Source organism: Acomys russatus, chromosome 26 (genome assembly GCF_903995435.1).
Source record: "Acomys russatus chromosome 26, mAcoRus1.1, whole genome shotgun sequence".
NCBI classification, from domain to species: Eukaryota; Metazoa; Chordata; class Mammalia; order Rodentia; family Muridae; genus Acomys; species Acomys russatus.
In genome coordinates this window covers 36,143,233-36,167,788 of record NC_067162.1, presented here as the reverse complement: position 1 = coordinate 36,167,788, position 24,556 = coordinate 36,143,233, and the positions used below count along the sequence as shown (strand labels likewise).

The following is a 24,556-nucleotide window of genomic DNA, read 5'->3' as shown; positions in this document are numbered from 1 at the left end:
ACAGAGAAACCCTGTCTCAAAAAACAAACAAACAAACAAACAAACAAACAAAGCAGAACTCTAGTCAGGAAAATAAAGAGGTAAAGCCGCGCTTGTACAGATCTTGAATTGGAAGTCTGCCTGGGCTACGTGGCAAGCTGCTGGCCAACCTAAGCTACCAAGAAAAGGCAAAATTAGGGGGTAAAATTGTTTATACTAAAGCTCAAACCGGAAGTAACGGGGTAGATATGACAATTCCGTGGCGGTGTAACAGGAAACACCAAGGAGCCCACTAAACTGGCATTGGGGGCGTGACCAGCTGAGTGGGCCCCGCCCCCACACCCTCGTGAAGGGTTACGAGCGCGCCCGCCAAGCTTCCGGACTCGCTCCCGCGGGGCCTGAGCCTCGCGTGCCCCGCAGCGGCGCGTCTCCCGACAAAGGAGGCTGGAGCCCGGCAGCTACCCGTCCTCCTCGGACCCCGCACGCGCTGACCGGGAGCAGCCCACAGGGACGACTCTCAGAAGGACCCGAGGCCTGGCCCTATACTCGGGGGTCGCCGCGGCCAGCGAGGCACGCCGAAGTGGGGGCTCCCACCCTGGCGTGGACGAGACCCTCCTCCCGGACCCGGGCACCCCGGGCCTTGCAGACATACCTGGAGGGGGTTAGCTTCCACTCTCGGTTCCGGGTCACGACGCGCGCGGAGAAGGGGCCCCTGTCACCCACTCGCGACTGTAGGGGGGGGCGCGGAGGGCGACCGCTAGCGCGTTCGCGCAAGCGCGCTGATTGTGGCGAGGGAGTAGGTTCTCGGAGTCATGACGCGGCTTTTAGGACTACAATTCCCATACGCCTCAGAGCCGCGCTGTTAAGTGACCCTGGAAAATCTACACATTGTTTGTAGGGAGGGAAGGGCTTCCAGGTTAGCCGAGTCTTGACTATGTACTCAGAGATGATAGTGAGTTCAGTCCCTTTCCCCCTCCTATGCCCTTAAAAGCCTGGGTTTTGAAATTTTAAAGAGTAATCTATTAAAACTTTAAAACTTCCGGGGCTGGAGAGATGGCTCAGCGGTAAAGAGCACTGACTGCTCTTCCAGAGGACCCAGGTTCAAATCCCAGCACCCATATGACAGCTCACGCCTATCTGTAACTCCATGATCTGACACTCTCACACAGACATACATGCAGGCAAAGCACTAATGCACATAAAACAAAAATAAAAAACATTTAAAAAAAAACTTTAAAACTTCAAAGTATGTACATTAAAAGCAAATACCAACCTTAATCTCTCTTTTTTGGTTTTTCAAGACAGGGTTTCTCGGTGTAGCCTTGGATGTCCCGGACTCACTTTGTAGACCAGGCTGGTCTCGAATTCACAGTGATCTGCCTGCCTCCACCTCCCAAGTATAGGGATTAAAGGCGTGTACCACCACGCCCGGCTACCAACCTTAATCTCAGCCATTTAAGGACCACACACCTTTTTGGGTGTGGTAGTGCAAGCCTTTACTCCGAGCTAGTTGGAACATGCAGATCCTTGGGAGTTCTAGGACAAAGTGCTTTGGGCCAGCCAGGGCTACATAGTGAGACCCTGTCTTAGGAACTCTATAGGTGGCGCTTGTGTGTGCACACACACACACAGCCCACCATTTTCCCTAACTGTAGGCTCAATTTTCTTAACCAATATATTTTATTAACAACTTATTAAACGAGCGTACGTCACCTATAACCCGACCAACCAACACAATAGGAAATGAGTATTAAGGAACACAATAACAAAACCGTAAGGATGTCAGTTCCGAGGAACAATTCTCGTGGCGTAATCAGCAGGATTTCTTCTGCTGGAACCTGAGTAACCAGAACCTGGAACCACAGCAGGAGCCGGAACCCCAAAGCCTTCCCTGGAGCGGTTCTCTCTAGGAGCAACTCGATTTCCGAAGTTTCTGAAAGCCCCGCCTCCAATTCTGGGCTCATTTATATATCTCCTCCCAGAGTCTGGCCACGGGCCATCCCAGCTGGCAACCATCAAGCTCCCGCAGGAGGTGGTTGGTCTTCTAGTGGATTAACCTCACCTGTTCTCTCACAAGACCATGCCGATCCCACACTTGGGATCCTAAAAACAAGTTTCTCTCTCCTCCTAACGTCCCGGGCTTATAGTTATTTTTAGAAGGACCCGCACAGATAACCCCATGTTGTTGGTTTGAGAGAGAGTCTTGTCACCAAGCCTGAGCTGGCTTCTAATTTAACCATCTTCTTGTTTAGGCTTCATATTTACTGGGATTGCAGGTGGCTGCTCTTCCAGAAGTTCTGAGTTCAATTCCCAGAAACCACATGGTGTCTCACAACCATCTGCAAGGTGATCTTATGCCCTCTTCTGGCCTGCAGGTGTACGTGTAGATAGAGCATTCATATACATTAAAGAAATAATTCTAAAAAGAAAAACCAGTGCATATTTTTACTGAAATATATTTATTCTTTCTTTTCCTGAGACAGGCGTTGAAGTTGGTTCCCAGGAATGGTGTACGTACTATGTAGCCCAGAATGGCCTTAGACTTCTGATGCTCCTGCCTCCTCCTTCTGAATGCTGGAGTTAAAGCTGTGCACCAGGGCTGGGCGTGGTGGCGCACGCCTCTAATTCCAGCACTTGGGAGGCAGAGGCAGGCGGATCGCTGTGAGTTCGAGGTCAGCCTGGTCTACAAAGTGAGTCCAAGATGGCCAAGATAACATAGAGAAACCCTGTCTCAAAAAACAAACAAACAAAACAAAACAAAAAAGCACCATTATACCTGCTTACCTGCTTTATGTGGGGCTGGGGAGGGAACATCCAGGGCTTTGTGTGAGATGCTACCAGTTGAGCTACGTCCACTGCCTGAAATGGGACTTTATTTTCAAAGGAGAAGTTTATTGTATGAGCATGGGGCGAAAAGGATAGAGGGGAGGGGTGACCCAGAAAGAGAGACAGAGGAGGAGAGAAGAAGAGAAGTAAGAAGTACCAGGGAAGAGGAACGAGAGGTGTCTTTTTTTTCAGGTTTTTGGAGACAGGGTTTCTCTGTGTAACAGTCCTGGCTGTCCTGGACTTGCTTTTGTAGACTAGGCTGGCCTCGAACTCACAACGACCCGCCTGCTTCTGCCTCCCGAGTGCTGGGATTGAAATGTGACTTTTAATTTCATTTATTTCCCATTAAACTCTCAGGGCTCTCTTGTCAATCACCTCCACTGGACACTAGTGGGTGCTTGGCGTCCTCCTCAGCATGCTGCAATGTGCCACACAAATCCAAACATTCACTCCCTTGCTACTTTGTGACGTGCTTGGATATGCATGGTGCACGTACAGACATTTTAATTGCAAAGACAGTAATAGTTGAAAGTGGCATCAACCATACTGTCATTGGTCATGGAATTGTGACAGAAATTTAATTTCTAATTACTGGCTCAAGTGCCATATCATGTGACAGGATCACATCTCTAAACACTATGGCAGCCCCAGGTGTGGTGACACACCTTTAACACCAGCACTCAGAAGGCAGAGACAGACAGATCTCTTTGAGTTCCAAGCTGGCCAGAGCTACATAGTGAGACCCTGCCTCAAAACCAACAACATTAAAAAAACAAAGCAAAACAACAAAAAACAAATAAATCCCACCATCACAACAATGAGCTTTCTTACTGTATTTAAATGCCTTGGTCTTGGAGTAGATAGATGACTTAGCAGTTAAGCCATGTACTGAGGACCCAGCACTAATGTTGGATGGCTCACAGCCTTGTAATTCCAGCTCCAGGATATTTGATGCACACTTCTAATATCCATGGGCATATGCGTTCATGTGCACACACTCACAGACATAGAAATGATTAAGAGTAAATCTTTTGGGCCTAGAGAAATGGCTTAGTAGTTAAGAGCCATTTCATTCTTTCATTCTGCACTGGAAATGTTTACTCCATGCCATTGTCTATTGAAAGTATGTAGCTTCTTTTCTTTTCTTTTCTTTCTTTCTTTTTTTTTTTTTTTTTTTTTTTTTTTGAGACAGGATTTCTCTTTGTAGCTTTGGCTGTCCTCACTTTGTAGACCAGGCTGGCCTCGAACCCACAGTGATCCACCTGCCTCTGCCTCCCTAGTGCTAGGATTAAAGGCGTGCACCATCTGGGTCTGGATGCTTATTTTATTTTGTATAGACTCCTATTTAAGAGATTGCCTTGACTTCAGAGAAGATGTTGGGGCTCTTGAACAATTTTTGGAACTGCTAAGAATTTGGGAACTTTAAACACGGGCTAAGTGAATTTTGTTTCATAAAATGAACATGAGCCTTTAGGGACCATAAGACTGGAATTAATTATTTAAAAATGATGTGTCTGTGCAACCATCCTTACAGGAATGAAGATACTATAAACAGATACTGTGTCCCTCCCTTAGGCTATCAGGCTATTGAGACAATGGATCTCAATCTGGATAGAGGAAAAGGCTGGGATTCTGGTGCTAACCCCAGGCAGAGCTTGTCTCCCAGAAAGACACTCCCCCCAACCTCCCCCCCCCCCCAGCCTTTGGTTCTTCAAGATAGGGTTTCTCTGCGTAAAAAGCAAAGCAAACAAACAAAAAAATCCTCAAAACAAAAACTCACTCTGAGAACAGTTCAGCATTGCAGTCCTGGTTTCTGAATCCAGACTGAGTCCCTGACTGGTCAGATTTTGCTAAGCATTCAATACACTTCCATCTCTCAGAGTCTGGTGCCCTTCAAGTTGTCAGTGCGCCCTATTCCTAAACCTCAACATCAAGGCTTTCATTAGCATTAACTCCTTGACATCTGTCTTAGTTACTTTTCTATTCTGTGATGAGATGAGACACCATAGTCAAGGCAACTTATAGAAGAGATTATTGGAGGATTGTAGTTCAGAGGGTGATTCCATGACCACCATGGCAGAGAGCGTGGCAATCAACAGGCAGGCATGTCACCTCCTCCAACAAGGCCACACCTCACATTCCTTCCCAAGCAGTTGCACCAACTGAGGAATCAAGTATTCAAATATATGAGTCAATGGGGCCATTCTCATCAAACCACCAAATCTGTCACCTCCGCCTCTTGCTCGAAACAGGATCAGATCAGGCTAAGCAGAACGGATCTCATCCTTATGTTGAGATCAAAGCATGAGATAATCAGTGATGTCTTGAGAGAAACATTGTTCAGAGACAAGTGGGGGAAATGTCAAAATTGAAATGAAGTCACATTGGGCATGGTAGAGCTTGAGCACTTGGGAGCCTGAGACAGAAGGGTTATGATTAAGAGGCCAGACTGAGGTTGGGGGTGGTGGCTCACACCTTTAACCCCAGGAGGTAAAGGTAGGTAGATCTTTGTGAGTTTGAGGCCAGCCTGGTCTACAAAGAGTCCAGACCAACCAAGGTTACACAGAAAAACCCTGTCTGGAAAAAAAAGAGGACAGCCTGAGAGCTGGAGAGATGGCTCACCAGTTAAGAGTACTGTCTGTTCTTCCAGAGGTCCTGAGTTCAATTCCTGACGACAATATGGTGGCTCACAGCCAGACATAGTGTTATCTAGTACCTTCTTCTGGCATGCAGGTGTCCATGCAGGCAGAACACTGTATACATAATAAATGAATGTCTAAGAAAAAAAAAAAAAAAAGAGGCCAGCCTGAGAGTTGTAGCAAGACTATCAAAGCCAACAAAAAATGGAAGCACTGTGCCTGCCCCCAACCCCCTTTTTAAGATTTATTTGGTATACAGTATTCTGCCTGATCGCCAGAAGAGGGCACCAAATCTCATTATAGGTGTTTGTAAACCACCATATAGTTGTTGGGAATTAAACTCAGGACCTCTGGCTCTTAACCTCTGAGCCAGCTTTCTAGCTCTGTGCCAGCCCTTCTAAAGTACTAAAAACCAAAAGAAATGGAAAAATGGAGAAATGGCCTGTACACTAGGCTACCGGACATTGATTAACAGAACGTCTTTGCTCCTTGATTCCCGCTTGTATTGTTTGTGATATTTATTTCAGACACAGGCACATTATACCTCAGGACTGAAGTATAAAAACAAAAAGTGAGAATGGAGCCTTCCTAGGAGGGATGGACATGTTTTAAAGAGAGATCTATGCCTTACCTTTGATTATCAGAGCGTTAGAGTAGCCTGTGGTGGGTGCTGCACTGTGCTGCACCCTTCCATCCTGGAAGAGCCTCTGGGACTTGACACCTACACAGTACCCACACCTGGGATCATCTCCTGACTCTTCCTCACCCTCACCCCCATAAGCCTCAGCAGTGTGTCACAGAGTAGGCTGCCACCATGGCCACAAGGAGGGAGGAAAACTCCAGAGGCGCTTCCGGGACAGAAGAGGGTAGCACGTGCTTCCTTGCAGAGGAGTCCTGAAGAGAAGCAGCGAGGCCCCAACTATGTGAGAAAGGAGGGTGCTTCTCTCCTCATGGCCTCTGACCCCTCCATGTTCCTGATAAAGGACCACGAGAATGGGAACTTCCAACGGGAGAAGGAAACGCCTGCGCTCAGTCTAATGCGCAGAGTGAACCAAAATGGAGTTACTCGTGATAGATACCACAAAATCAAAACTGTAAGGAAACATGGATCCCAGCAGGTTGGCTTTCCGGAAAACTGGAGCTTCCACTCTACCTGAGTCATTGAAAGAAAGTGGTTGTGTGGGATGGTGAGTAAGATAATGACGTGCACGTATGACAAAGTGACAATGACACAGCACTTTGTGTGCTAACAACAAAAGGTTCCCTCTGCTTTAACCTTACAGAGAAGGCTGAACTGATGTCAGCCAATCAGCTCTCTCCACCCCCGTACTTTTTTGTTCCCCCATCTCATAAAACTCACTGTTCTGTCCATTGAGTGCTTTCCTTCCATTTTGCAGACTTGGAGGGCGCCCCACGTCATGAAGAGAGAATAAAAGACCATTAGATCTATGACTGTGTAAGTTTGTCTTTTTTGTTTTGTTTTTGTACCTCAGGCGGGCTTTACCTCAACCTAACTCCGTCTCCTTGTGTGGGATTATAGGTGCATACAATGCCTGGCATAATTTTTCAAATTATTTTTTTCATTTTTTGACAAACCCATCCAGATGAGGTTGAGTGAATTATGAGAAGAAACACCACAAAGCTGTTCTCTGACCTCCCACGTGTGCACCGTGCCATCTATGCTCCTCCATCATGTGCACAGGCACAATAATAATTAATAACAACTAACCAAATAACTAAATTAGCTGGGAGTTTGTATTCCCGACTCAAGGGAAGAAACATCTAATCTGTAGGTACTTTATCCCAATGGTGATAGCAAAGGCTTTTCTGGAACTGCTTGAAACCATCATGGCAGCTACCACCACCACCACCCCTCCCGCCCCCTCCAGGATGGTGTGGGAAATACCGTCCTTCCTCACATAGTTGGGGCTGCGCTGCTTCTCTTCGGGACTCCTCTGTAAGGAAGCACGTGCTACCCTCTTCTGTTCTGGAAGCGCCTCTGGAGTTTCCCTCCTTCCTTGTGGCCATGGTGGCAGCCTACTCTGTGACATGTTGCTGAGGCTTGCGGGGTGAGGATGAGGAGGAGTCTGCTGGCCAGAGTCAGGAGATGATCGCAGGTGTGGGTACTGTGTAGGTGCCAAGGTCCTGAGCCTGACCTGAGCTCTGGAATCTGGAATGGACCGTGAACCTGGAGGTCACCTAGAGGTCAAAGAAAAGGTTGGAAGTGTCTTAGAAGGAGAAGTCCGAGGAGCCAGTGAGACTTTTAAAGCCTCCAGACAAAGTATTTCTGTTTGAAGGGCTACAGGAAGCAGTTGACTTTAAACAGGAAGTGGCTGCTGTCCTTGTTTTCTAGATCTGCAGGGGCCACCTTAAGTCAGCTCCACCTTAAACAGGCTCCACCCAGGACAGCCATTGGGTCCTGCTGGAGGCGGGCTAGCTCTGCGGTCTGGTTATGGCTCTGCTCCGAGTGGCAACCCAGAGGCTGTCTCCTTGGAGGGGCTACTGCTCCAGGGGGTCACAGGTATAAGTGTATGTGTGGATGGGGTCCTAAGAGGGTGGAGAGCCTGGTCTGAAGTGCTGGAGGCTCTGTGACGTCATCTTGCCCCCCCCCTTCTTCCCTCCTGCCACAGTGCCGGGCTGTGGCTCCTAGGCTTTCCTATGACCCTTGCACTGTTTCTTCCCTGCAGGGCAGACTCAGCCAGGACTTTGTGGAGGCTCTGAAGGCAGTGGTAGGGAGCCCCCATGTGTCCACTGCTTCTGCAGTCAGAGAGCATCACGGGCACGATGAGTCGATGCACAGGTACCAGAAGCTGCTGCTGGGACTCAGGGTCCTGGGCGGTCCTTGTCTCTGGCCACCTGTTTGAAATGCGTTGACAATTCTCCTTACACAGAGGGGGTGTTGTCTGCCCGAGCCTCAGGTCCTTAAACAACTCCAGGCTCCTGGAAAAGAGAGGGCAAGAGGCCGCCACAACTTTCCAAACCCCTGAGGTCTGCTTGCTTCTAGGTGTCAACCTCCTGACGCTGTGGTTTGGCCTCAGAGTGTGGAGCAGGTCAGCCGACTGGCAACCCTGTGCTACAACCAACGTGTCCCCATCATCCCATTTGGCACAGGCACCGGTGTTGAGGGGGGAGTCTGTGCTGTGCAGGTATAAAGGGGTACCCTGGGTCTGGTCCCATCACACATGGCCCATTTATGGCTCTTTCTACCTGTCACCCCAGAGCTCTGCTGGCGGGCCTCAGGCACAGAGTGAGGTTCTCGGGGCTGCTCTTGGCCTAGAGGCCTGTGTTGGGCAGCGTTCTTGGTACCCTTGCTACCAGGGTGGAGTGTGCATCAACTTGACCCACATGGACCGAATCATGGAGCTGAATGTGGAAGACTTCTCTGTGGTGGTGGAGCCCGGCGTCACTCGTAAAGCTCTCAATATTCACCTGCGTGACAGTGGCCTTTGGTTTCCTGTCGGTAGGCCTTGGACTAACCATTTTCTGAGTCCCCGGGGTTATGGGGTGATGTTTGAGGGGTTTCAGAGGACCCCACCTTTTCCGCAAGAGGGACAGGGCCTCCCCAGCTGCCCTCTCCAGCATTTTGTTCTACAGACCCAGGCGCGGATGCTTCTCTGTGTGGCATGGCAGCCACTGGAGCCTCAGGCACCAATGCTGTGCGCTATGGAACCATGCGGGACAACGTGATCAACCTGGAGGTGGTGCTGCCTGACGGCAGGCTGCTGCACACTGCGGGCCGGGGCCGCCATTATAGGTGAGCACTGCCTGACCCCACTGCAGGGTCTCCTGGATAGGTGACACTCAGGAGGGCCGGGGATAGTGTTGGGAGTTGGCTCCTCTTGTGCAAGGCCTATCTGGGTCGTTAAAGCACAAACACTGTGGTGACAATTGGGGCTGCAGAAGACCCGTGCAAGCCTGTCTTCTAGCTTTAGGCTTCTGGCCAGTTGTTGTTCATACAGTCCCTGGGGCACTCACCTATCTTATGTGTCCCTGGGCCTAGGAAGAGTGCAGCCGGCTATAATCTCACAGGACTCTTTGTGGGCTCTGAGGGGACGCTGGGCATCATTACATCTGCCACCCTGCGCCTGCACCCTGCACCTGAAGCCACAGTGGCTGCCACCTGTGCATTCCCCAGCGTCCAAGCTGCTGTGGATAGCACGGTTCAGATCCTCCAGGCTGCAGTGCCTGTGGCCCGCATTGGTAAGCCAGGGTCTGGGTCAGTCCGGGTGGGTTTCCACAGAAAAGGGCCACCCTTAGAAGGTTAGGCCTCAGATGCCCAGCCCTCTCTCTGGTTCCAGAGTTCCTGGATGATGTCATGATGGATGCCTGCAACAGGCACAGCAAACTGAACTGCCCCGTGGCGCCCACACTTTTCCTGGAGTTCCATGGTTCCCAGCAGGCACTGGCAGAGCAGCTGCAGCGCACAGGTGCGGTGGGGAAGGTGGGGCGGTATAGGGCCTGGACTGACTTAGTGTAGGGCTAAAGACACTTTGTGTTCCCACCACAGAGGCAATCACTCAGGAAAATGGAGGCTCTCACTTCTTGTGGGCCAAGGAGGCTGAAAAGCGCAGTGAACTTTGGGCAGCGCGGCACAATGCTTGGTATGCAGTCTTGGCCTTGTCTCCAGGAAGCAAGGTGAGCTGGGCAAGAGTGGGTGTGGCACCTTGCAGTTCAGTCCAAAGGCCCTTTCCTCAACTCACTGCTTGACTGCATAGAGAAGACTGAGGCCCGCCAAGGATTGCCTGAGACGGGATGAGGACCATTGCACCCAGCTATTCCAAACTAGAGGGAGAATTGTTAGATGCCCAAAACCTGGAGAATTCATGTGAGCCAGCCCCAAGTGCAGTGTTGAGCCCTTAGGAAACTTTAAACACAGGGAAGGCTTCCTGGGGGAAGAAACGGAGAGGAAGGGGGTGGTCCACCCAGAAGTGAAGGCTGAGGCAGATTACGCAGGATCTCAGAAGTGTGGAGGGGCTGGGAACCTGCACGTAGTCCAGGCTTGGATCCGGAGGAGCAGTGAAGACCTGGGCTAGTGAGCACCCCAGTGGGCTAGAGGACAGATGTTTTGTTTCATGACATCATCCCCCTGGATTGGTCCTAAGCCTGAGCCACAGTAACCCCTTACCTCTAGGTAGGCAGTGGGTGACAGGGAGAGCCACACAAGCTTGCCTTCTGATATAGGCCTATTCCACGGACGTGTGTGTGCCCATCTCCCGGTTGCCAGAGATCTTGGTAGAGACCAAGGAGGAGCTTAAGGCCTCAAAACTCACAGGTTTCGTTCTACTTACTTGCTGTTTGGGAGGCATTTGGGGTTAGCCAAGGCCTACCTGGGCAAGGAGGCTAGATATTAACAGCACTGTTTTCTGGGCCCCCCCCAGGAGCCATTGTTGGGCATGTGGGTGACGGCAACTTTCACTGCATCCTGCTGGTCAACCCAGATGACTTAGAGGAACAGAAAAGGGTCGAGGTCTTCGCAGAAAATTTGGGCAGGTAAGGACTGAGACGCGGAGGGGTCGGGGTTGGGAAGGGCACAGAAAGAGGCAGGAGGAGAGGGAGAGGGAGAAGACACTGCTGAGGAGTCCTTCACTTGGCCTCCTAGGCGAGCCCTGGCACTCCATGGGACATGTACTGGAGAGCATGGCATCGGGCTGGGCAAGCGGCATCTGCTGGAAGAGGAAGTGGGCACCGTGGGTGTGGCGACTATGCGGCAGCTCAAAGACACATTGGATCCCCGAGGTCTCATGAACCCAGGCAAAGTGCTATGAGGAACTTGGAAGACTTGGACCACAATCCCCAGAACGGAGAGCGCCTGTTCTGGACCTTTCTTTCATGCCACTGACTTTGCAGCAAATAGCATAGCTGATTCTACCTCTGCTTGCCAGGTAGAACTGTACAGGGCCCCCCTCTGCAGCTGGAGCTCAAGGTGAGGATGGACTACCTCTCAGAGAGACAGTATCCTTGCTGTTCTAAGGAGCCTTGCAGAAAACCCAGGGTGTGTCCCAGCCGAGTTTGTTCCTGGCTGGCAGGGGTGGTGTGGGTCCCTCTGCGGACCACTCCTCTGTTGGTACCCAGCATCATCAGGATTCCACCCTAGATCCAGTGATAGGAACACCCCTTTCCTGCAAAGGGAAGGCACCTTCCGATTCACACTGTTAGGCCTTGTGTCCTTCCCCGCGTGAATGTGAACCCCACTTGCAGCTGGGTCCTCTCCTTCCTTCTAGGTCTCTAACCTTGGGTAACGAGCCATTTGTTTTAGGCCTGTCCTCTCAGACGTATAGTAGCCTGGTGAAGGGAAACCAAGCCAGTCCCAACCCCTCTGCTTCTGCAGACGTACCTGTGCGCCAGAAGACCTGCCTGTGGTGGAGGTTACTCACGATACTTTCCCACCACGCCTGGACTGGAACACACTCTTCCATCTGCTATGTAGGACACTGGAAGTAGAGATGAGACAGTCCTCTGGGTACCACCCCTCTCCGTGGTATAATGCCCACCGGCTTCTTCTACCTTCTACCACTTTGGGGCCTGGCGGTTTTGAGATTCCCCGGCCAGAGCTTCTGTCTGGAGTACTTTGGCAGTTGTTCCCCAGAAGTCCACCAGAGGGCGTGTGACACCATAAGTCTTAAACATCACAGCATTTGCTTAGGGACAGCTGCAGATACCTTCCAGGGGCCCGATCTTTTACCCCATGGGTCCCAGTCAACTGTACCCTCTTCCCTACTATTAGCTCTTTGGGTTGGAAAAAACAGGAAGCAGCAGCCTCTTGCACCCCCTAGTTCTCAACCACCTTGCCCATCAGGCTCTGGGTAGAGGCTGCCACGTGACACTTTGTCAGTGAAACTTCAGTTCTGCGATATCTGTCTCAGGGTTCTCTGGCTTGCTCCCCAATCCATTTCAGGATGAAGGAGTCCTGTGCCCCTTCCCCCAGGCAGACTGCCGGCCCCTCCCACAAGCCCCCCCAAGTTGAGTTCCAAGGGCCTGCGCTCCTACTCCAGCACTCTCTCCAGTAATCGGCAACTCAATAAACAGCCATTTCCCCACAGTTTCTTTTATTAAAGAAAATTCCAAACATACAGAAAAGTTGAGAGAACAAATACACTGTTCACTGAAATTTCAGTCGTTGAGACTCAACAATGGACATTTTTGCCTTATTTGCTTTGTGTATCTTTTAGGGGGAGGACCATTTGGGATTATACATTTCTTGAAGTCACTCAACTATATAATTCAGCATCTATCTCCTAAGAAGGACATTCTCCTATGAGCTTCAATACTATTAAATGGCTATTAGATGGGTGGTTTCCAACAGGGGCTCCTAAGAGCAAAGGGCAAGAACCCATCTCTTATTTTCTTCCCTCTCAGAAAGGCAGAGTAGGAACAACACAGGAGTCTAGAGCTGTCTGGATGAAAGGTGACAAACACAAATGTCACCTGAGAAGGCCAGACAAGCCTAGTCCCACCCTCACACCAGGCACTGGCAATCTGGGTCCAGATTCAGAGGACGTTTACAGCCAACAGAGGGCTTTGGTGTGCCAGGTGGGGGTGGAAGTCACTGGGGATGAGATGAGCACCAGCCTAGAGAGCCTAGAATAGCACCCGTTATGGGGCCCAGCGCTGCCCCAACCAATTCAACCACGGGACTCAGCCACAGCACTGCCAAAGCAGCTGGGCTCGCACAGCCAAGGTGGTATACAAAGCCTGTCTCCAGGCCCAGGGGTCAGGCAAGGAGATCTCTTTCAGGGCTGGGCCCTGCCCTGCCAGCTCTGCTGGTAGGATTATATATATAGAACAGGGCGACACAGTTGCCAGGCAGAAGCTGGAGGTGCTGGGAATAGAACAGTGCCCTTTGCAGTGACAAAGCTACAAGGAAGCCTGCTGCGCATATGCCAAGCCTTTGGGGCAGAGCCCCAACACTCACTGAACTGAGCTGCATGACTGTGTCCCCACTTCACATCCAAGGAATCAAATTCAGATGAATGAAGTTACTTCCTCGCCATTTTGCCAAGAAGTAAAGTGCCCCAGTACAGACAGAGCCCAGTTTCTAGCCAGAACAGTGCTCACTGTTCAGGTCCTGAGGTCTCCCACACTCAGGCTCTGAAGCACCCTGACTTGTCTGAACTTGCCCACCTGCCTTGGCTCACATGTGTGTCCAATGTCCTTGCACAAAATAGTTGCTTCAGGAAGCATCTGAGGGCCAAGTGTGACCTCAGAGCAAGGGTGGCAGCACAGTCCAAACTTGTGGACCTGGGCCCTGAGGCGGCAGTGCCACGGGCAGGTCTGGAAATGGTCATGGTGGAGATGTGCAGCCATCTCCCTCCAGAGCTTTCCTTAGCTGGCTCTGCACAAGGCCCTGACATGCAGCTCCTGGAACCTGGCTAGGGGACAGGGCAGGCGTGCACTGCTGGCCCCTGCCCTGAGCTTCCTGCCCAGCCTGCAGTTGGCCAATGTTTATGAGGCTGAGAACTGGTTCTGGTTCAGGGACTGTCAATTGGCACAGCCCCAGATCAGGGCCTCTTTCTGGGCCTCAGTGAAGCACGGCCGTGAGTCAGCACAGAGCTGTGGCAAGCAGAATGTAGGATGGGGAAGAGGCTCCGAAAGACAGGCTGGGCTGGCACCTGGAGGGACCCATATTCTTGCAGCCTCTGATGACTGCAACATCTTTGCCCCTGAATATCTTTCCATAAACATTCCATCACAACCAGAGATGATAGACTGACAATCACTCCATGCTGCTTAAGAATTCATAAGCTTCAGAGATACACCTGAGCCAGCAGGTCAAGCCTGTGCCTGGGTGTGGCTGAGGACCACCACAGGTGCTCAGTGCTGGGCTGGGGAGGCGGGCAGAGGGAAGTGGCCTTTGCCTCCACCTCGACTGTGTAACAGCACTTCATTAAACAGAACCACACGGTGCATCTTTTACTAGACATTATTTTAATGCCATATCAAAACACCCTGACTCATGAAGGTAAGCTTTTCTCCCAAGGCTTGGGCATTTTTAAAACATTTTGTAAGCTTTTTTGTATTTTAATATATAAATACAGAAACCTATCCTGCATGGGCTGGTGCCATGTGTGACAGACAGTCAATGGCTAACATGTTTTCAGTGTGCCTGGAGACAGGGGTAGTAGTACGTGTCCCTTCAGTAACTAAGTTTTCTGAGGAAAAAAATTCACAAGGGCCTAAGAATGTCCAGGCATTTTTCAGTGTATTTGTGGTTGTTGAGTTCTCTGACTGGATCAGATCCGGGAGAAAGAGGGAAGACAGGGAATGGAGAGGGAAGTGTCTTCCATGGCTGCTGCTTCATCTTCCTTTCTCTTTTTTTTTTTTTTGGCAAGGAAATCAATAAAATGAGATTTTAAGGGGGAGAAAAGTGCAAAACCAAGCCAGAAAAATGGGACAGAAAAACAACAAAACAAAACCAAACCCTTCCCCAAATTCCCCAAGGTAGAAAGGTCAGGGAGACCTGGGTACTGGGCAAAGGAAGTGACCGTGTACCAGCCTGCCCACCCGCCCGTCATCAGCACTAGCAGTGAGGGAGGACATGGCTATGATTCTGTCGTTGAGTGGGTTTTAGCTGGGCAGCAAACAGCAATCTGTAAACATCACGAGGGAAAACACCAGTCGACACTAGACTTTTTTTTATATAATTTTTTGTTGTTGTAAACACTTTAAAGACAGACCCACAACGCCGTTCAAAGGTGGAAAAGAAAACGCCCTTTCCCTCCTGGTTGAGGGTGAGGGGAAGGATGGAGGTCAATTCATTCTTCTCTCAGGCTCGCTCTCATCTAGTTGGGAGTCCTCAGGGAGGAGGGAGGACCATTTTCTGGAAGTCAGCGCAGAAGGCTGCCCTGTTCCCTCTGGTGTCCCAAGCTCAGCTCTGTCCAGTGTCCGAGGAGCCTCCTCCCAGGAGCAGGGGCTGTCTGTTCCTGTGTGGGTCGGAAGAAGTCAGCCATGCTCTGTCTGGCTGAGCTGCAGCTGCATTTCACGGTGGCAGCAGTGTGTCCCCTGAGGGCAGGCTGGGCAGCTGGTTCAGTCCAGGAAGGCCCACCAGAAGCCAAACATCATGCCGGCAATTTGGACCTGCCTTCTGGAGCTGGGATCCAGTCCCTCTGCCTCACTCTCACCCTTGCTTTGTCTTCTCCCCTTGTCATCAGGTTTTGAGGTGAAGGTAAAAAGGGCAAATGTCCCTGATTTGCCTGATACCGTCAGCTGTTCTGGGCATTTACTTGGAATAAATAAAATAAACCTAACAAAAGAAAACAGAACAAAGGAGAAAGAAGAAAAGAGATTTCCTTTCCCCCAAGACTTTACATGTGAGATGAAGTGGGATGGGCTACTGGTTTTTCTGGGGCTTAAGTTCTGTTGGCCAAGAGGGGGAAAAAAGAAAGGAAGAAAGCAAGGAAGGCAGGAAGGAGGGAGGGAGGGAGGGAGGGAGGGAGAGAGAGAGAAAGAGAGAGAGAGAGAGAGAGAGAGAGAGAGAGAGAGAGAGAGAGAGAGAGAGAGACACCACCACCACAGACCTCAGAAGGCACAGGCAGGGTGGGTGACAGGATTGGGGGGGGAGGTCAGCAGTTAAACAAGGTACCCTGGGGGAGAAATAGACGTCAGACCCAACAGTTACACCAGACACACATATGCATGTGTGGGAGGGATTGTCATGCTGGCCCGCTGTTCTTGTGACATTGTGCCGTGGACAGATGGGCAGAGTATGGCCTGGAACCCTCAGATTCCCCTAAAAGTGGGGTGAGGTGGCCAGCAGGTGGAAGAACCAGCAGTGCAAAGATCTCAGAGCAGCACTTTGCAGTGGACAGTGTCCTGTCCACAGGTCATCTACTTAGTCTCAGAGGTGAGGGAGGATGCGACAGCTGCCGCAATGAGACAGCTGCAGCGCCTGGCTGGGGCTCATCCGCTTCAGCCCATGCACTCTGCAGGGTATCTTTCTGCCTTTCCTGAGGGAAAGGAGCCAAGGATTGATTCTGCCTTTGCATAGCGTTCTTCAGGAGTATGTTACTGTCCCTCTCTTACGCTTCCCCCCACCCTCAGGAACTTCCTGGGAACTGCTCCCTGAGGAGATGGCTTCTGTCTGTCTGGTTCTGCTTTCTCTAGGGCAGGGTGTTAGCAGGCAGCCTGACTCCTCTCCCCCAGCTCCCAGAAACTTCACCCTAAGCCCAGAGCCCCCCATCAAATATGGGCTCACCTTTGAGAGGAGTCAGCAAGCAAGCCCAGCAGGGTCAGTCAGCAGGGTGTTCTGGACAAGATCTGTTCACTTCAAACCACGAGTCTATACAGCTGGAGTGGGGGGTCAAGGGGGAAACACATCAGCTGCTGGCAACACTGTGCCACCAAGGGGCCTTTCAAGGATTTGGACACACAGGAAAGGCTTCCTTTTTGATTTTTCGAGACAGGGTTTCTCTGTGTAGCCTTGGCTGTCCTGGACTTGCTTTGTAGACCAGGCTGGCCTTGAACTCTCTTTGTGTACAGAGACCTGCCTGGCTTTGCCTCTTGAGTGCTGGGATTAAAGGAGTGTGCCACCACGTCTGGTCAGGGAAGGCTTTCTAAATTTCTCCTGAAAGTACCCCAGGGAAAAATGATTATGCGCCCACCTACCTGAAACAGGAGAAGGGAGAATATAAAAAATGGTGTCCTGAGAGTGGACGGAGAGGCAGGTGGAGAGCTTGGGAGATGGGTCAGTGGCTGAGAGTGACGCTGCTCTTTCAGAGGACCCAAGTTTTTGGTTCTCAGACACCCCATGAGTCCAGCTCCAGGGACCTCACCTGTCTGGCCTTGGTAGATTCCTAAACTCAGATGCACACACATACCCATGATTTTTTTTTTTTTTTTTTGAGACAAGGATCTCTTTGTGTAGTCTTGGCTGTCCTGGACTCATTTTGTAGACCAGGCTGGCCTCAAACTCACAGCAATCCGCCTGCCTCTGCCTCCCAAGTGCTGGGATTAAAGGTGTGTGCCACCACGCCAGGCTCATAATTTAAAATTAATTTTTTTTGCCAGGCATGGTGGTGCACACCTTTAATCCCAGTACTAGGGAGGCAGATCTTTGTGAGTTCAAGGCCAGCCTGGTCTACAAAGTGAGTCCAGGACAGCCAAGGCTACACAGAGAAACCCTGTCTTGAAAAACAAAAAAACCAAGGCGGGGGGGGGAGAATAATCCTAAGGGCTGGGGAGTAATTAAGAGTCCTAGCTGCTCTTTTAGAAGAGCTAGGTTCAGTTCCTAGCATAAACATACATAGTAGCTCACAAATATCTTTAACTCCAGGTCCTGGGAATTCAATGACCTCTTCTGGTCTCAGTGGGTACCAGGAACACACGTAGTGCACATAACACACAAGCAAAATACACATGCACATAAAATAAGAAAAAAAAAGCTGGGTATGGTAGTGATGGCGCACACCTTTAATCCTAGCATGAGAGGCAGAGGCAGGTGGGTCTCTGTAAGTTCAGCCCAGACTACATAGTGAGCTCCTGGATAGCCAAAGCTACATACTGAAACTCTGCCTCAATAAACTAAATAATACATAAATGAATATAATAATTTTTTAAGAATCGAGAAAATAAAAAGAAAGAAAAGAAAAAAATAAAGCTGGGTGTGGTGTGCTCCTTTAACTCCAGCACTCCGGTGGCAAAGGCAGGCGGATCGCCTTGTGATTGAAGCTAGCCTGGTTTACAAAGTGAGTCCAGGACAGCAAACAGCAAAGACTACACAGAGAAACCCTGTCTTGAAAACTACTAAAAAATAAATAAATAAATAAAATAAAAAAATCCTGGCTTGGCAGGAGACAGGAACAGTAGGTACAGGCTTTGGTAGATCTGTTCTTGCGAGGCTCAAAGTCCAAGTATTGGGAGCCCAGGATAGCAACAGCTAGTACTAAGGAGGTGAGAACAGGTGGACTGCATAGGGCAGCAGGTTAACTGTCTCCAAGGTTTAAGAGGCAGGAAGTGAGACCTGTATAAGAGGCTGGCTAGTGATGAGGTGGGCCGGGTCTGGGGTGATGAGGGCTCTCAGGAGCTCCAAGTCTACCCAGCTGAGATATAACAGCAGGAAGGGGAGATGAGCCTTGGGGTAGGAGTGTAGTAAGGTCTCGATCTCCAGTGTTTATAGTAGACTGTTTTTGAGAAAAGCGTTTCTCCACGAAGCCATGGCAGTTCAGGAACTTGCTCTGTAGACCAGGCTGGCCCTGAACGCATAAAAATCCATCTGCCTCTGCATCCCGAGTACTGAGATGAAAGGCCTGTGCCATTATGCCTGGCACATCTGGGCATTTTCAAAGAGAATAACCAAAGAGCTAATTTGCTTAGGTCTCCCAGAACCAGGGGTTTCCTCTCCTGGCTCTGGTTCGTGCCTCCTGGGATGCTGCAGCGATCTGTGGTGGAAACCAGGCCACAAGGCACAGTTCTCCCAATCACACACAGGCACAGGTATGACACTGAAGACCAGCAGTCTGGGATTGCACTTGGAAAAAGGCCCTGTGCCAGAAAACAGTGCAGGCTGGAGGAGCAGAGAGCAGGTGCTAGCCCCAGGAATACAGGGTGTGCTCCTGTCCTGGACAAGGAGGTGTCTCCTTTCCAGTTAGAAAAGAGACTAAGGATACTGTTGAAGGCAGAGGACGAATCTTGGCCTGGCTAATTATAGCAGCTCTTGGTCCTGAATACTGGTCCTTGGGGCAGGAGGGTGCCACACAGACCAGCAAGGACACCAGTTCTGCCCTTGATACTTCTCTCTTTGCAGGAGAAGGAGGAGGAGTCAAGCTCCGGGTGGGCTCGTTTGTTCCTCTAAGCCAGGTCTACCCTCTGAACTGCTGAAGCACAGTAGGACCTTGAGCAATTCACCTCTGCTCTGCCCTTGTAATGACTGAGCCTTCCGGTCCCCACAGTAGATGCCTGACTCCTATCAGAGATGAAAGAGTATACAGGCCATCCCATAATCAAAGAGGACTGGATGACCGGTGAAGGGATCTCCCCATGGAGGTGGATTTGGCAGAGTCCTTCTTGCCAGGCCCTAGTACCTTTTGTGATAGATGCACAGGCAAGGCAGCCTGGCTATCGTGTCCCCCTGAAGCAGCTCCTCCAGGCAGATGACACACTCACCCGCATCTTTAGTCAGCACATCATCTGCAAGAGAGACAGAAGAGACAGCGTTGATCACCAGCGGATGGGTGGCACAGAACAAACACAGGTCTAGGAGCTACTTGCATGACCTAACCCCCTATGCTTTGTATGTGGGCAACACAGCAACGGGAGAAATATGCAATGAGCTACAAGAGCCGTCTGACCTAGAAGCCCAGGTGGGAGGGGCATGGAAAAATGTGCTTACTCAGACAGCATGGAAGGCTTTGGAGAACTTCACAGTGCTATGAGCCAAAGGAATAGGCTGGGGTAGGAGGGGTAAGATTCCAGGCAAAGGAAACAGTGCCAGACACCTGGGACCTTCAGGAAGTCTGCTAAGACAGCTTGCAAAGAGATTCAAGGAGTCATAGGCAGGGTGAAGCCAGTCTCCCAGGGGAGATTCATACTGCGCTGTGGAATCTCAGTTTCCTGCGCTAAGCCAAGAGGCATTAGAGGTGGAGTAGGGGAGCTCCATCTGCAGGCAACTCTGACTGTGCAGCAAGAGCACACATGCTCTCGGGGCAGGGCAATGGCATGTATCTGTCCTTAGGATACTCCACAGGAAAAGGCAAGGTGTCTATTGTTTATCTCCAAGGCAATATTCCAATTGAGACTTCTACACGTGGGACAACATGTACAGACAGTAGGATAGAGTATCCAAGGAAAAAGTTTAGACTAAACTCCAATAAAGCCACAGGCAGACCTATACAGAGGTGACATGGAATTACCCGGACATTAGCCCTATCACAACAGAACATCCGGTGAGCAGGTTATGGCTGTTCAGGAAGGACAGCTTAGAACAGGTCACTCACCAGCACTCAGGCTATCAGTCATGTACTATGTCCATTCTGTCTCTGTTTTCCTCTTCTCTCCTCTCCTCTTCTCCCTCCCCCCTCTCCCGTGTGTGTGTGTGTGTGTGTGTGTGTGTGTGTGTGTGTGTGTGTGTGTGTGTGTGTGTGTGTGTGTTCTGAGACAGGGTTTCCCTGTATAGCTCTGGCTGTCCTGGAACTCACTCTGTAGACCAGGCTGGCATTGAACTCAGAGATCCACCTGCCTCTGCTAGGATTAAAGATGTGCACCACCGCCGCCAGGTGAGGTGGCACAAACCTTTAATCCCAGCAATCGGGAGGCAGAGGCAGGTGGATAGCTGTGAGTTCGAGGCCAGCCTGGTCTACAAAGTGAGTCCAGAACTGCCAAAGCTAACACAAAGAGACCTTGTCTCAAAAAAACAAAAACAAAAACAAAAACAAAAACAAACAGGAAAAAAAAAAAGATGTGCACCACCACTGCTGGGCTTTTATTTATTTATTATTATGTAAACAGTGTTCTGCCTGCATGTACACCTGCAGGCCAGAAGATGGCATCAGATCTTATTATAGATGGTTGGGAGCCACCATGTAGTTGCTGGGAATTGAACTTAGGACCTTTGGAAGAGCAGACAACAATTGTTTGTTTCTTTTTAAAGATTTATTTATTATTTATATAGTATACCTCATGTGTGCCTGCACACCAGAATTAAGACACCAGATTACATTATAGGTGGCTGTGAGCCACTATGTGGTTGCTGAGAATTGGAACTCAGGACCTTTGTCCTGCCTTTGTCAGGGGGCTTGAAAATGCTTGTGCCAAGATTGGGGCCCTTTGTTCTAATGACCTCTCTTCCCATTGCTGTTTCTTTGTTTCCTAATTTTGGTGGGGAAAAATTACTAAAGATTCATAAAATATGGATTATTCATAGGCTAGAAGAGCCTCTGACTCAAAGTCCCCTACCAAGAATCCTGGAGACCATCCAGAAAAGTTGAAGGGGAAGGTACTTTCCTGACCACTGGGACAACTTGTGGTCACCACTTTCTCTTTAAACATTTAGCTAAGCTAAGGGTACAATAGAAAGAACAATATAAGCTTAGAAAGTGTAAGGACACCCTAAAGGGGCTCTTAAAGCACTAGATACCATATATAATTGTTTAGGCAGGTAAGAAAAAGTGACAGAAAGGAGGGTTAGAAGCAAAGCACCCTTTACGTTCTTTTGTGTTATTTTGACATTGAAAATCCTCAATAAAGAAGTGCACTGGGCTGGGTGTGATGGTGCACATCTGTAATCCCAGCACTCTGGAGGAAGGTGCAGGAGGATCTCTGGGAATTCAACCCTAGCTTGGGCAAGTCCAGGACAGCAAAGGCTATGTACAGAGAAACCCTGTCTCGAAAATCCAAAAGAGAGAGGGGGGGGGGGGAGTTGTGTGCTGGAAGCTTGGCATGGCAGTGCACACCTTTAATCCCAGGACTCAGGAGGTCGATCTCTGTATCTGACGCCAGCCTAGTCTACAGAGTGAGTTCCAGAACAGCCAGAGCTTTACTTTGTCAAGTAGGATCCTATCTCAAAACAAACAAACAAAACAAAACCAATAAGCAAATAAAGAGTGCACTGGTATGGTGATTTGAGTAGGAATGGTCCCCATAAACCCAGATTTGAATGCTTGGTCATCAGGGAGTGGTGTAACTTGACAGGGTTAGGAGGTGTGACCCTATTGGAGGAAGTGTCACCAGGGGTAGGCTTTGGGGTTTCAAATGCTCAACTGAGACCAAGTGTCTCTCTCTCTCTTCCTTCTGCCCGACCATTCATATACAGAACTCTCAGCTGCCTCTCCAGCATGTGTGCCACCATGCTTTTGCCATGAACTAAGTGGCCTCTGAAACTGAAAGCCATCCTCAATTGAATGTTTCCCTTTAGAAGAGCGGCTGTGCCCATGATGTCTCTTCCCAGCATTAGAACACTGACGGGTACGGCGGTTTGTGAACAGACAGAGGAGAGATAATACAACGCCAGAGAACAGGCTTTCAACTGAGACATGCCTGCAGCTTTCTTGATGCCATGAGCAAACCCAACCAGTGTCACTGCCTGTGGGGAGTGTGGCCTGGCTGGGGTCAGTACCAGATGGTGCTGATGCCAGAGCCTCCAACCACACAAAGGAATCAACCGACAACAGCACAAACAGTAGGCAGGAAGCCTGCAGACAGGTAGGGATGGAGAAAATGGCATCCCTCTGCTCTCTCAGATCAGGTACAACACTTTGACACCTGACATCTATCAAAGGAAAGTCACAGAAGAGGAAGAAGAAAAGGGGCTCTTGCTTTCCTGAGCCAGCTATGGACTAAGCACTTTAGAGAAACCTCGGAGAATCCTGCAGACCCCGGCAGTGGACAACTCTGCAGCGCTAAGTGCCCACCACTCTCAGGCTCCTTCAATCCTGCTATCCTATCTGCTTCCTTTAAAGGTCCAGGGAACATTATCCATTGTCGGGTGTGGTGGTGCACGCCTTTAAATCCCAGCAATTGGGAGGCAGAGGCAGGTGGATCGCTGTGAGTTCGAGGCCAGCCTGGTCTGCAAAGTGAGTTCAGGACAGCCAGGGTTATGTACAGAAATCTTGTGGGGTTTTTTGTTTTGTTTATTTTTGTTTTTGTTTTTTTGTTTTGAGACAGGGTTTCTTTATGTAATCTTGGCTATCCTGGATTCCCTTTGTAGACCAGGCTGGCCTCGAACTCACAGGATTCGCCGGCTTCTACCTCCCAAGTGCTGGGATTTAAAGGCATGTAGCACCACTCCTGGCTGAGAAATTCTGTGTTGAAAAACCAAACACCAATCCAAACCAACCAACCAACCAACCAACCAACCAACCCACCACTACCACCAACACCACCAAAACCCCAAAACCAGAAACAAACACGTCAAACCAAAACCAAAAAACCACCACCCATTTCACAGGGAGGTTTTCCATTTCTGTGAAGTGTATGGAGTCCCCAGATACTCACAAAGGACAGGGCAGAGTGAGGACCAGCACGGCTGCCTCTGACATCCCAAGACTTAGCTCTGGCAAGGCCCTCACCAAGGGGTCCCAGAACTCTTGGTGGCATGAGCCTGGGAGGGAAGGCTGAGGTGCAGCTCAGAGCTGGCTAAGAGCAGGGGCACACAGCTACACTGCCCACTGTGGCGTGCCAGTGAGGAAGCCAAGAGGAAAACCGACAAAAGGTGTAGCTTAGGCACAGATGAGTGCCTGCCTTTACACCATCACTGACAAGCACAGAGCTGCTGCTGGTCTGATGTGTTGGCGGACAGGACAAGGTAGGGGCGTCAGTGGACTCCTTTTGTAGCAATGATGGCGTGTCCTCTATCAGCCAACACCCTATCCAATACCCCTGGACCATGAGATATACTCCGATGTTCTGACAAGTTCGGCTGCAATGAGGATACCCAGAGGGGTAAAGCCAACTAAAGACAGCAAAGAGCTGGGGTGACAAAAGCTGTCCCCAGGTTCTGCACGCAGTGCCTGCTCCTTCAGCCTCTAGCTCTCTTCCCTACTGACAGAGCCCCCGCAAGCCTCCCTGCCACTCCTGGGCACAGTGAGTGAGCGGTTAATCTGACCAACAGGTCAGCAGCAGCCAGATGAGCAGATCCCTCCTTCTAGCTCTCTAGCAGACAGACACCTCCACTGCTGCAGTACCTAACAACAGCTCTGGGAGGAGCCAAACTCAGGGCTGGGCCAACTCTTCAGCCGGGATCTGAGTTCCCTAGCCCAGGAAGGGCAGAGCACTCCCATCCTAACTATAACATTTGTCAGTGGAAGACAGGAAATACTGGACTTGCCTGCCCAGGTCAGTGGCTGCAACCAGGCTGACTGTAGCAGCTGACTGTAAAAAGCTTTCCTGCTTTTAGGGGAGCCAGGCTCCCACTCCTTTAAAGAGAGCTTATTTATGTGGGCTAGAGAGGTGACTCAGTTGGTACAGTGCCTGCCGCTCAGGCACTAGGACCTGAGTTCATTCCAGCACCTATATAAAAGCCCAGCATAGCTAGTCCTGATGGCACGTGTCTGTAATTCCAGCACTCGGGAAGCAGAGGGAACCTGGTCTACAGAGTGAGTTCCAGGACAGCCAGGACTACACAGAGAAACCTGTCTCAAAACAAAACAAAACAAAACAACCAACCCAACCCAAACAAAAACAAA

At 50.1% G+C, this 24,556-nt stretch overlaps 2 protein-coding genes across 4 annotated transcripts in view; one reads left to right on the top strand and one right to left on the bottom strand.

Annotated features, from left to right (window-relative positions):
* The first annotated feature begins 7,809 nt into the window (after positions 1-7,809).
* Ldhd (lactate dehydrogenase D) lies at positions 7,810-11,374 on the top strand. Its single transcript, XM_051168921.1, has 11 exons — positions 7,810-7,965; positions 8,132-8,244; positions 8,449-8,590; positions 8,763-8,904; positions 9,039-9,198; positions 9,445-9,644; positions 9,743-9,871; positions 9,952-10,079; positions 10,626-10,716; positions 10,823-10,934; positions 11,044-11,374. Exons 1-11 carry the CDS (start codon positions 7,897-7,899, stop codon positions 11,207-11,209), a joined length of 1,452 nt encoding a protein of 483 aa, XP_051024878.1. The 5' UTR covers positions 7,810-7,896; the 3' UTR covers positions 11,210-11,374.
* A 3,535-nt stretch (positions 11,375-14,909) lies between these two features.
* The window catches only part of Znrf1 (zinc and ring finger 1), a 95,492-nt gene continuing 85,845 nt past the window's right edge, over positions 14,910-24,556 (bottom strand). The window contains exons 3-5 of one of the 3 annotated variants that reach the window (XM_051169291.1): positions 19,460-19,565; positions 16,636-16,727; positions 14,910-15,684 (exon numbers count right to left, since the gene is read on the bottom strand). In XM_051169291.1, the coding sequence (XP_051025248.1) occupies positions 16,670-16,727; positions 19,460-19,565 (164 nt within the window). In that variant the 3' untranslated portion in view covers positions 14,910-15,684; positions 16,636-16,669. Of the gene's footprint in view, positions 15,685-15,919; positions 16,388-16,635; positions 16,728-19,459; positions 19,566-24,556 lie in introns of those variants that run through there. The other 2 variants (XM_051169290.1, XM_051169293.1) reach the window with 2 other exon arrangements.